General features: G+C 34.8%; 1 protein-coding gene across 5 annotated transcripts in view; it reads left to right on the forward strand.

Annotated features, from left to right (window-relative positions):
• INVS (inversin) overlaps positions 1-13,168 on the forward strand; it is a 122,396-nt gene that overhangs the window by 67,503 nt on the left and 41,725 nt on the right. For all 5 annotated transcript variants that reach the window (XM_072959828.1, XM_072959827.1, XM_072959826.1 and 2 more), the window contains 4 exons: positions 2,143-2,310; positions 5,782-5,962; positions 9,059-9,168; positions 10,718-10,889. In XM_072959828.1, the coding sequence (XP_072815929.1) occupies positions 2,143-2,310; positions 5,782-5,962; positions 9,059-9,168; positions 10,718-10,889 (631 nt within the window). The remainder of the gene's footprint in view (positions 1-2,142; positions 2,311-5,781; positions 5,963-9,058; positions 9,169-10,717; positions 10,890-13,168) is intronic.

A 13,168-nucleotide genomic window follows, 5' to 3' on the forward strand; every position in this document is an offset into this window, starting at 1 on the left:
AAGACAAAAACCTAAACAATGAGTCTCAAATCATCTGAGGCGCAGGATCCGTTGTTGTTATATTTTTTTTAATTTCTACTTTGTCACAGACAAATAATCTTATAAAAGACATTAGAAATAAACAATAAAAAGCCAAACAACCCTGTTAAAAAATGGACAAAGAATTTGAACAGACATTTCTTCAAAGAAGATACACAAATGGCCAATAAGCATATGAAAAGATGCTCAATATCACAAATCATTAGGGAAACACAAATCAAAAACCACAATGAGATAGCACTTCATACCCTTTAGGATAGTTATTAACACAAAAAATGAAAATAACAAGTGTTGGTGAGGATGTGGAGAGATTTGAACCCTTGTGCACTGGTGGTAGGAATGTAAAGTGGTGCAGCCACTGTGGAAAAGAGTATGGTGATTCTTCAAAAAATTTAACATAGAACTACTATATGATATAGTAAATCTTCTGGTTATATATCCAAAAGAATTGAAATCAGGAATGCAAACAGATATTTGTACATCTATGTTCATAACAGCATTACTCACAATACCCCAAAATTTGAAACAACCCAAATGTCTATTGATGACAACTAGATAAACAAAATGCAGCATATCCATGCAGTGGAATATTATTCAGCCTTAAAAAGGAATGGAATTCTGACACATGATACAACGTGGATAAACTTTGAGGACATTATGCCGAGTGAAATAAGTCAGACACAAAAGGACAACTATTGTATGATTCCATTTATGGGTTACTTAGAATAGCCAAATTCATAGAGACAGAATTTAGAATGGTGGTTGCCAGGGGGCTGGGAGGAGGTGGGACTTGGGAGTTTTTGTTAAATGGGTGTGGAGTTTCAGTTTGGGAAGATGAAAAAATTCTAGAGATGAATGTTGCTGATGGTTGCTTAACAGTGTGAATTAATGCCACTGAACTCTAGACTTAAAAACAGTCAAAATGGTAAATTTTATGTTATGTACGTTTTACCACAGGTTAAAAAAAATTACTTGAAAAATAAAAAACAAAGATGTAAAAAAAATACAATCCTCAAGTTTTTACTCTTAGGTTCAACAGACATACATATTTCAGTAAGTATATTCAGAACAAATGTAACATAGAAAAGGAAAAGAATTACAGAAACTGTAATTGTGGTTTACTGAAATTGTGGTTATAGGCAATTAATTGCTGTGATATTTGTGACCTTTTTTGTTCTGCAGTTGTCACTAAACAATAGTAACTCTTCATGTTAGATGCCTATAGGTACACTTTGAATGAATACCACGTATGACAACATTTAAAGTTCGTAATGTGACAAATGAGCTTGGTTCCTGCTGTTAAGTGATCTAATTCTAGACTGTATTGATGACAATGCTATTTGCAAGGGATAATATATATCTAAACAGTTTTTATGTGTTTTCTTAATAATTCTCCTAATAGGGAAACCAGTATGACATGAGAATGGCAGAAGAGATTTTAAAACAACATCAACAAATTCAGGATGTTCATTTTTAATTTTTATCTAAAATAAAGCAAGTGTTGCTATATTTTTAGAATCTATCTTAACATCAGTAACTAGGTCTAACAATTTATCCATAAAATTATAGTTAAATTTAAAATGTATCCTTTGGTATAAGAAATGGATTCCAGGTCCATGATTTCCTATACATGAATCTTTTCTGGTAGATACTGAAATTTAAAACCTCTCAAATTCTTAAGGTGCCTGGTGCAGTTATCAAGTTCATCACTTACTTTGTTGATAATTATTCATGAATTATTGGGCTGCTTTTCCCTTTCTTAGTATTTTGCCATTTATTAGTACTTGATGACCTAAATCCCTGCCATGATTAAGACGTCAGATTCCAGTGTCAGACGCCTGGGTTAAAATCTCTGTTCAGCCACTTACTACCTTTACACCCTTGAGCAGATTCCTTGTCCTCCTCATGCTCAGTTTCCTCATCAATCACATGCAAATTCAAGAGTACTCATCCCCCAGAGTTGTCATGATGACTACATGAGATAAAACATGTAAAACTCCTACAACAGTACCTGTCACGGAATAAAAGCTTGGGAAAAGTTTGTTGTTTTGTCACCATTACTGTTGTTATTGTTGTTATTTTAAGAATTTCTCAATTTTGCAGCAAACAGCTCTGCATTGGAGTGCCTACTATAATAACCCTGAGCATGTGAAGCTGCTTATCAAACATGATTCCAACATTGGAATTCCTGATGTTGAAGGCAAAATCCCACTTCACTGGGCGGCCAACCACAAAGATCCAAGTGCTGTTCATACAGTGCGATGCATTCTGGTGGGTACAGTGGTGCTGCTAGACCTGGATGGCCTTTCAAAAAAAACTGTATTATGAAATATCCAATTTTTGCAAATCATATATATGACACACAAATTATGAAGCAAAAGAATACAACAAACATGTGAACTCATTACCCAAGAAATAGGACATTTTAACACTACTGTTTAAGACCACATAGATGTTTCCTATGTGCAGGTTACCAAATGCATCCTCTCCCCCTGTACCATGCTCATTCCTGTCCCCCATCAACTACTTTTATGAATTTATATTTATCACATCCAACTTTGTTTTAGACTTGTTCTTATTAAATAACAAATAGATATAAGTGAATAGTTATATAATACATATAAGATACAAAGAATAAGGAGACAACAAATACTCATGTTCTCATCACTGAATTGAGGAGCCACGTGCATTACCATTGCCTTTGAGGTTCCCTGGGTACTTCCCAGTACCATTCCACTCTCTCCTTTCTCAGAGGTGGCCACTAGCTTCAATTTTGTGTTTATCATTCGACTGATTTTTACTGTAGTTCTGCCACATATATTGTATCCCTAAAGAATATATGGTTTAGTTTTAATGTTTTTGAATTTTATATACATAGAATCATATTGTGTGTATTTTGCAACATGCTTTTCTCTTGCTCAGTATTATGCTGGTGATTTTATCTATGTTGCTGTATGTAGCTGTAATATATTACTTTTTACTTCTATATGGTATTCCATGTCACGAATAAACCACACATTATTCATTCTGTTACTGACTGACATTTGGAACTATTTCTTTTTTTTTTTTTTTTTTTGCTATTTAGAAATAATACTGCTTTGAACTTATTCTTTTAGCATATCTAAGGTATATATTTAACTGGTTGTTGCAGGTGTATAGAATGCAACTGATAGTTTTGTCCATTAATTATATATCTAACCAACTTGCTATACTTTCTTAGTAATCTTGAGTATTTATCAGTAGATTTTTTTGAGGTTTTCTAGTCACTCCTTCCTAAATTTGAACTTGTATGCTATAGTAATCTAATTATTTGCTTATAACACACAAATTAGACTTTTAAAGATATTATTTTATTTATACAATGATAATTTATTTGCTTATAACACACAAATTAGACTTTTAAAGGTATTATTTTATTTATACAATGATAATTTATCTCTACTTGCATGTTATTAACTGATTTCTTTGCTCTGCATTTCTTCGTGAATCTCAAATTTTTCTTCTAAAGTTATTATCTTACCTCCTAAAATACAATTCTTAGAACTTCCTTTAGCGTAGATCTAAAGGATCTGGTGAACTCCCTGATTTTACTTGTTAAGAATGTCTGCATTTTACTGTGCTCTTGAATATATAGTTTTCTTGTATGCACAATTCTAGGTAGTTTCTCTTCTCAGCTCTCTCAGACTGCTGTTTTGCTGCTTTCTGTCTTTCATTGTTCTTCCTGAAGAGTTTGTGTTTGGTCTCATTGTCATTCCTTTATAGATGATCTATTTTCTCTCAGACTGCTTTTAAATTCTCTGTATGGCATTTTACAGCTTTACTGCAGTGTGTCTAGCTGTATGTTTTTTAATCCTGTTTCATATACATTCTGATGATTACATCTCAGTTTTGAAAAATATGTAGCTATTGTCTCTTTAAATATTGCCTCTCTTTCATTCTCTCTACTCCTACCTATAGGGTCTCCAATAATACATATTTTAGACCTTTCCATTTTACTTTCCATGCCTCTTAATCTCTCTTTCACATTTCTACCATCTTGTTTCTCTCTGCTACGTTCTGGGTAATTATACCTGATCTGCTTTCCAGTTTACCAAGCCTTTCTTCAGCTGAGTGCAATCTCTTGTTTACCTTATTCACTGAGTCTTTAATATTAGTGATTATATTTTCACCTCTAAGTTTTATTTGGTTGTTTTTCAGATCTGTCAGGTCTTCTTGATAGTTTTTGTTCCTTGCTCACCTTTTACTTCATTCTAATTTCTACCTGTTTCATAGATAGTTATTTTATGTTCTTTATGTGTTAATTCCAAGATCTGAAGTCCTTGGAGGATGATTCTTACTCATAATATCTTATTTCCTCACAAACTTGGCTTTTTTTTCTCCTTCTTCTTCTCCTCCTCCTCCCCCTCCTCCTCCTCCTTCTTCTTTCTTCTTTTTTTTTTTTTTTTTTTTTAATACATCTTAGTTCTTGGGAGACTCAAGGGCCTAGAATATCACTATGGTAATATTCTACTTCTTTTCCTGAGGTGTTTATAATACCTTTCCTACACTTTTTGGAAACTAGGCTAACTACATAGACATGTCTAAATCTGGGGTGGCCCTTCAGAGTTCTCAAATGGGGGTAAGAGGGCTTGGCTTTGGATATGACCTCATCTGAGAAGGGACCTGATGCTGGGTGAGGTAACTCTCTTTAGCTGAAGCAATTCAGGAGGCTGACAGTTGAGGGTCATCTGCTGGCAGCACGTGCAGCAGCTGGGGAAGTAAGTCCTTTAGTCTTGAAGGGGAACCTAAGCAGTGTATCATATCTACTACAAAGATCCAATAGAAAAATGAGCAAATGTTGTCAACTGTCAGTTTAAACCCAATAGCTAATAAACATATGATAAAAAATCTCAACCTCATTCATAAAAGAAATACAAATTAAAGCATCAATGAAATGCTTTTCATACCTATAAGGGGGAAAATGTGAGTTTGAGAATACTAAGTGGTTAATTTGTGCCAGCATGTGGGGAAATAAAAACTTTTACACATTGTCATGGGTGTGTTAATTAGTACAACCATTTGGAAAGCAGTCTGACAATACCTAGTCGAAGATGCAGATAGCCATCAACCCAACAATTTCCCTATGTAGGTCTCTGGGCTAGAGACAGATCTCACACATGTGCCATAAGGGGGCATGTAAAGAAGTGTGTTCACTGCAGCATTATTGTTAGTAGTGGAAAAAATGTAAATAACCTAAATGTCCCTCAGTAGCAGAATGGATAACTAAATTGTGGTTTAATACATGAACTAGTATCAACATAGACACCCAGATGTATAGTGTTGAAATAAAAAGTTCAAAAGTATAATGTTGAAAGGAAAAATTCAGGGATATACATGGTATAATGCACAAGTATAAATATTGAAAACACAAAATTTATCTATTGTTTATGGGTGTATACACTTGAAGCAAAAATACAAAGCATATGGCTTTAGTTGAATCCGTAACAGATAAAAAACACATTAGGCAAAATGTTGAGCTCTATTTAATCTAGATAGTTGCTTATTATATCTTTTCTGTGCTTCGTATATTTAAATATGAAAATAAAATTTTAAAGGTTTAGACTATATAATTTTCCCTGAATTTTATCACTTTGCTTCTGCTGAGAGAGGTTTCAAAAATTGCTCGGTTAATTATTATTTACATCACATGTGACTTATTGAGGATTCCATGTATGTCTGAAGTCTCTGGTTCCTTAAAAATAGGATGCTGCTCCAACAGAGTCTTTACTGAACTGGCAAGACTATGAGGGTCGAACGCCTCTTCACTTTGCGGTTGCTGATGGGAATGTGACAGTGGTTGATGTCTTGACCTCATATGAAAGCTGCAATATAACATCTTATGATAACTTATTTCGAACCCCACTTCATTGGGCAGCTTTACTAGGTGAGTTGAATGTGAAACCAGGGATCAACAGTAGGAGGAACTGCATGAATGTAGGAAATTTTCCGTAGATTCTCTTCCACTGTCCTATTTAATTATTTTAATTTTTAATTGATATGTGGCTTTATACCTAAATCTCTCTATTGTATGCTTAAATTTTAGTAATATAAATGTATTCTATTATATATTAATTTCACCATCATGTTTTAACTTGTCATTTTTATTATAAAAGTAATGCACTTTCATTGACAAATTTAAATGTAAAATATTCTTCACATTCAATGACTTTGTTTTTTTGAAAGAGGGCTTTAATTTTGTGTATGCAGATACCATGATATTTGATTTTCTTTTCTTCATATTTCCTGATAAGCCTTTTACTTAACATTTTTGGGGATCACTTTTTTAGTAAGAGAGTATTATACGTATATGGGGTGTCTGATTTTTGACAATCTAAGAGTCTTTTTCTTTTAGTGAAGTAGTCTTACCCATAAATAGTCATTGTTATAAGATGTATAATTTGATCTTTTTTCTGTTATTCTGCTCTTTGAGTATTATTAGTGTTTTGTTGTTTTTTCTCTTAATTTGTGCGTTTTTTTTCCTGTTTCCTTTGTTTTCTGTCTTGTGGTGTATGAATTACTTTTGTTGTTATTTGGTTTCAAATTGCCTAATGTTTTAGGATAGTCTTTAGGTTCTATTAAAAATTACTTTTAAATTAGAGGGGAGGGTATAGCTCAAGTGGTGGAGTGCATGCTTAGCATACAGGACGTCCTGGGTTCAATCTCCAGTACCTCCTCCAAAACTAAATGAATTAACTTAATTACCTCCCCCTCCCACTCACCAAAAAAAAACAAAAAGAAATTACTTTTAAATTTACTGAAAACTTTAAGCCTAAGTCAGAGTCAAGAGTAAAGCTGTAGGGGGAGGGTATAGCTCAAATGGTAGAGTGCATGCTTAGCAATTCCCAGTACCTCCATCGGGGAAAATTAATAATAATGATTATGATAATGATTAATAATAATAATAATAATAAATAGACCTAATGACCTCCCCCCAAAAAAGAGCAAAACTGCATCTATTGATTCCTACCTATTTAAAATTGAGGAATTTAGTACACTTTCACTTATCAATCTTTGGATATGTGTTAATATAATCTGATAATGATTATTAATTAGTATTAATAGTTATTAATAAATAACTATTGTGGACTTAGTTTTGAAATTACACATTGTCTCTTTTTTAAATGATTCTTACATTTTCATTCAGTTTTATAGTCAGATTTGTAATTATTATTTAGACTTCATTTCAACAGCAGTTTCATCCTTTTTTCCTTTTCCTCTGCATTCTAGGAGGACTTTGTAAATTTGTCTCCACAACACTAAATTGACTTTCTGTTCCATAAGTTCTGCTTTCTTTTTGCCTCCTATAGATTGTATTTTAGGTTATATATTTTTTGTTGAAGTATAGTTGATTTACTGTGTTGTGTTAGTTTCTAGTGTATAGCATGGTGATTCAGTTATATATATATTCTTTTCCATATTTTTTATTATAGGTTATTCCAAGATATTGAATATAGTTCCCTGTGCTATACAGTAGGTCCTTGTTGCTTATCTATTTTATCTATAGTAGTTAGTATCTATAAATCCCAAACTCCTAATTTATTCTTCCCCTCCTTTCTCCTTTGGCAACCACAGGTCTGTTTTCTATGTCTGTGGGCCTGTTTCTATTTGTAAATAAGTTCATTTGTGTCATTTTTTTTAGATTCCACATACAAGTGATATCATATGATATTTGTCTTTCTCTGTCTGACTTACTTCACTTAGTATGATAACCTCTAGGTCCATCTATGTTGCTGTAGTTGACATTATTTCATTCTTTTTTATGGCTGAGTAGTATTCCATTATAAATTTCCTTCTCTCATCAATATTTCTTTTTATCTCAGCTTTTTTCCTTTTTACCTCCTTTCATTACCTTTTCATTTCAGATTATCTTTTTCTTAGGATATTCTGTTTCACTTTATAGAGTCCATCTCTTTGCACAAGTCAAGGATGCCAAATATTGCCTGAAATTTTCCTCTGGATCCTTCTCTAGATCATGTTCTGAGGTATGCTATTCTTTCTGATGGTGTTCCTTTTTTCCCTGTCCTATAGTATGTTTTCATATAGCCTTTTCTGAATTTTTCTCTTTATCTTTCAAATAAGATGATATATATTTAGATTAACTATGTGGCATAGATTGCCTTTGATCCTACCTTTGGTCATTTGTGTTATGGAGAACGCCATCTCAGACCATGGCTGGAAAGCAGGTAGAGCATGACTCCCACTTAAATTCCTTTTTTCTGCCTAGCTTTCATGCAGTGTATTCTTGTTCTACTAACATGGCATCTTCTTTATTGCCTGGTTCCCTATATACGGAAGCAATGGCATGTATGAAATTCAGGTTTCCTAAACATACTATTACCAAGCTTGTTCATTCTTTGATCCTTTTAAAGTTCTTTACTTGTGGAGACCACATCCTCCAGAATGCACTGCAGAGTATTTTGTTATACCACCACCACCTCATCATTCCTGCCCACTTGTTTTCTGAGATTTGAAATCACTGCCTAGATGTTAAAAAATTGGAGGAGGGAGGTTAGAAGGAGTGGATGGGAGACCTCAGAGGTTACAAGAAATTGTATTATGGTTTGTCCTCCTGAATCGCAGAAGAGACCAGCTGTGCAGTTCTCATTGGTTGTGCAATGAAGCCTAGAGTCTAGGGACACCGATGGCTGAGAGGGGCTGGCTTCTACACACCTTCCTTCCCTTTTTGTGAGCAGTTTTACAAGGTGAAGCCAGAGAATGCAGTGAGCTAATACCTAATATAGTTTTTTCTCACCTGGCAGTTGTAGTTAGTCATTTTCTTCCTGATTGAAGTATCAAGTTTTTAGTGTTGTACATTTTTGCCTTTGTGCTACATAATTACAGTATTTTTGTGAGAAGCCACTATTTCAAAACCATTGTAAATACTGTATTATGTGCTGGTGATCTGTCTTACCCCTTTCCTTTAAATAGATTATAAATTACTCAGTCATTTTATGTGATAACTACCTTGTGTCTTCTTCAGGCCATGCACAGATTGTCCATCTCCTTTTAGAAAGAAATAAGTCTGGAACCATCCCATCTGACAGCCAAGGAGCAACACCCTTGCACTATGCAGCTCAGAGTAACTTTGCTGTAAGTAAATCACAACAATTATCTTTCTTTAATTAAAATTTTATTTTGATATTCATATGCAGTTGTAAGAGATAAAACAAGACCCCATGTACCTGTCATCCAGTTGTTGTGTGTGTTGCGAGTAAAAAGAGTGCTGTGATTTAACCGTGGATTGTACTCCTGCGGCTGTTCCTAATACTTGTATGACCTTGAGCCTTAATTTCGTCTGTAAAATGAGGGGCTGGATTAGATGAGCCCTTAAATGTTTTCTTGCTCTAAAATATTGAGGATCAACATTTTATACCTTTTTGACCAACTCACAACCTCCAGAAATTTTTTTTCTGAAACTATTTTATTTCCACTCAAGCAAATTTTCTATGATCTTCCTAAAAGTTTGTAAGCATCTGAGTTTTGAGGAAAGATGCAATTTTAAATGCTATGAATATTAACCCCAACTAAAATTATCAAACACTATAAGAATTATTAAGAGTCCTAATTTTTGTATGATTACTTAGAGAAATGACCTTGAATGTAGGAATTGCTGATTAAATATTTGTTTTAATGGATTGAATACTGCATTTCTCAGTAACCACCTGTCACTTTCAATAAATGCACTAATTATTTTTAAAACTAGTAACAAAACTCACAGTGAGAGAATGTATTAGCCTTCTCTGAAGTTAGGTTTTTAAACTTAATTGAGGATGATCATTCTCAATTATTAGAATATTAAATTGCCGGAGCCAGCCGACAATCAATCAGGTCCAGAAACCTGTGCTGCAGGACTGAGAAAAGGAAAGACGTAACAAAAAGACAGCAAGACAAGACTAAAAGGTGGGGTTGAGAGGGTCTCACTCTAGCCCGCAAGACGCTAGGTCAAGAGTGGACCTCGAGTTTATTTCAGGTGGTTCTTTTATATGATTTTAACCCATTAGCTCATACATTCCTGCACGTAGGCAATAAAGCCTAACCTCGTGACTCGTATACATTCAACTCAGGTGATACATTCAACTCAGGTGATTGTTCTCTAAAAGGATCACTGATTTGTGTGCCAATTGTATCTCTCCCTCCGAAGGTCTTTTGTGACTTAATAGCTCAAAGATGTTTCCTCAGGCATTAGCGCACCTGGTGCATTCTTTAGTAAAAGAGGTGGCGGGACAGAGATTGTTCTAACTCAATTGACCTTTGAGCCGGGTGCCCCGCACTGTGGGAGTTTAGGCCCAACCTTTGTGCTCGGCAGCCTCAATCTCAGAGCCTGGCGCCCTGCACTTTGGGGTTTTACGCCCAAGTTTTGTGCTCGGCAGCCCTCCGTCACGAGCGGCTCCCCGCATTAAATGAGGGAGTTAGGTTATATTTTTGAAGTGCTATGAAAACTAAAACCAATATAAAAGGACAGAGGATTGTTACTTTCAAGGAAATTGTAGTTTTGTTATTCATAAAAAGATAATTTCATTTGATTCAAAAGTAGAGGAAAAAATACTTTGCTTAGTGGAAGTCGTATGTAACACTGGCTTTATTACCATGGAAAATGCCATTCTCTTGTTTCAAATTTTTAAATGAAGTTTTCTTACAGGAAACTGTTAAAGTGTTTTTAAAACATCCTTCAGTAAAAGATGATTCAGATCTTGAAGGAAGAACATCCTTTATGTGGGCTGCTGGGAAAGGCAGTGATGACGTCCTTAGGACTATGCTGACTTTAAAATCTGACATTGACATTAACATGGCAGACAAATATGGAGGGACAGGTAAGAACCAGTAGACATATTCAGTTTGCTTTCATTCGGGCTATCAAATTGGTAAAATAGTAAGTTGACACCATTGTTCTTAATCTAATATTGTTTGACTTTCATCTTCACTTTTAAGTTTAGGTTGCCAGGATAGCACTCCAACGGCTTTATTTCTTCCAAGTATTACGGCTAAAATTAGCCTATGTCTCTACCAAGTGAATCTTGACATTTGGTTTAAAAAGTCTTGTTGCTCCTTAGACATGATTGCAGGAACTCTTCTGATCATATCTTTGCATAAAAAGAAAGCATGAACCTGTACTCTAAAACTTTGCATATTTAGTAGTTATTAACTATTTTTTTCAAAAATTTAGCATTATATCTTAAAGAATGCACACATGTAAGCATGTTCTTGCCAGTCTCATATAATAAGCTCTTTCCTCAATTTTGAGTAGCATTACCACATCCTGAATCTCCCATTTTAGAGATACCTCCCATGACTTTAGAAGCTTCAAAACTTCAAAAGCTCTTACTAGATATTTCCTTTCATCTCTTTTTCTAATAAGAGAGCCCTTTAACCAGATGTTGATTACTGAGAGAAGTAGTACAAGTCTTTTAACATTCATTGTCAACTTGGAGGTCTCTTCTTTGTGTACTGCAGTCAGCCCTCCCTGTCTGCGGGTTTCACATCTGCAGGTGTGGAGGGCTGACTTGTATTCATTGTACTGCACCATTTTAAATAAGAGTCTTGAGCAAATTCAGATTTTCGTATCCGTGGGGGCTCCTGGAACCAACCCACCATAGATACCGAGGAATGCCTGTATATCCAATTGAAAGTCAGAAAGAGAAAGAAAAATCACACAACAGCATGATAACACTGAACAGAATAAAATCTCAGCTATGAGCTTCTCAATGTTATGTTTTATTTGTGGAGCAAGGCATTTACCCCTACCTGTTATTCCAGATAAGATCTTTCTTGACCACTAAATCTATTGTTGCAGCACTTGGGGATAGAAGGTAGGGGAGCTGCTATACCTAATATCTCCTTCCCTATATTTAGACCGTCACACTTTCTAATTTTTTAAAGAGAGTTTTTGGGTGGTAGCAATTTTGATGAAGTCTTTAACTTTCAAAAGTATTTCTTTGTCAGATCTTCACAGTAGACCTTAAGCTTCTTATGGGGTGTAGTACAGACACATAGGACACTGATTTTTTTAAATGGTCTGAACATTTAATTTTTTTGTCAGACTTCTGTTAGTATGCAGTCTTTAACTTTATCACTAGCATTGCTCGTTAACATTTTATGTATTTTAATGAAGTATGGGCTAGGATACTTGGATTCTCTTGACTAAAGTTGTGCATCATGGTTGGGGTTGAGACATAAATTCTTCTCACATTCACTCATTCCCTGGGCTCGCTCTCCTAAGGGGATTTTATTATATGTCACAGACACCTTCCTGACGTTTCTCTTCTATGCAAGTGAGTTCCTCCCCTCATCCCTCTACTGGGTTGTTTTTCCTTAATTAAAAATGAATTCTTACAAATAGCAATATATGGATATTATTTGGATCTTTATTCAAATAAATCAACTTTTTAAATTAGAAAGCAATTAGGAAAATGTTAACACTCTCTGGATGTTGGATCTTACAAAGCTTTTGTTAATATTTGTTAGGTATGAAAATGGGAATATCCTTTGTTTGCATTGCTGGGGCTGGGGTTCCGCTAACCACATTCCCCCTTTGTCAGCAGGGGAGTCACCCATAGAGGGCAGTAGAGAGAGACTGGGAAGCTGAAGAGAAACAGGCGATTGCATCTTGTTTGCTTCCTATTCTTGTCTTTGTTTCCTGTTCCTGTGAGCATTACCCTGGTAAATCTTATTCAACAGAAGAGTGATAGCTTGTTCCAGTGGCAACAGTTAATTTCACTTTGCAGGTTTTCCAACACTCACAGTACCAGCCAAAGAGCATCTTCCTCAGAGACCCCAGCAAGAGCCCTGCAGGGCGCCTCTTCTAAGCTTTTAAGGTTTTAAAATTCCACCTTCTTCCTTTTGTTCCTTAATCTTAGAATTGCTAGCTGTTTTCTGCGTTTACTGCCTCTGTGATACCTTAGTGCTCCCTTTTTGCTTTTTCAGTTCTTTAATACCTAGCTAGCAATTCTTTATATTGAATTCTCTCTGTTAAACTATCTAGAGTGAATATGGTTTCTGTCTCCTGGTTGGATTCTGACTGATACAGGGTTGTGTTTTTAAAAAAGAATCCTTGTCTTTCAGACATAGTTAATAAAATATTCACAAATTCACA

The sequence above is a fragment of the Vicugna pacos genome, chromosome 4 (assembly GCF_048564905.1).
Source record: "Vicugna pacos chromosome 4, VicPac4, whole genome shotgun sequence".
NCBI classification, from domain to species: Eukaryota; Metazoa; Chordata; class Mammalia; order Artiodactyla; family Camelidae; genus Vicugna; species Vicugna pacos.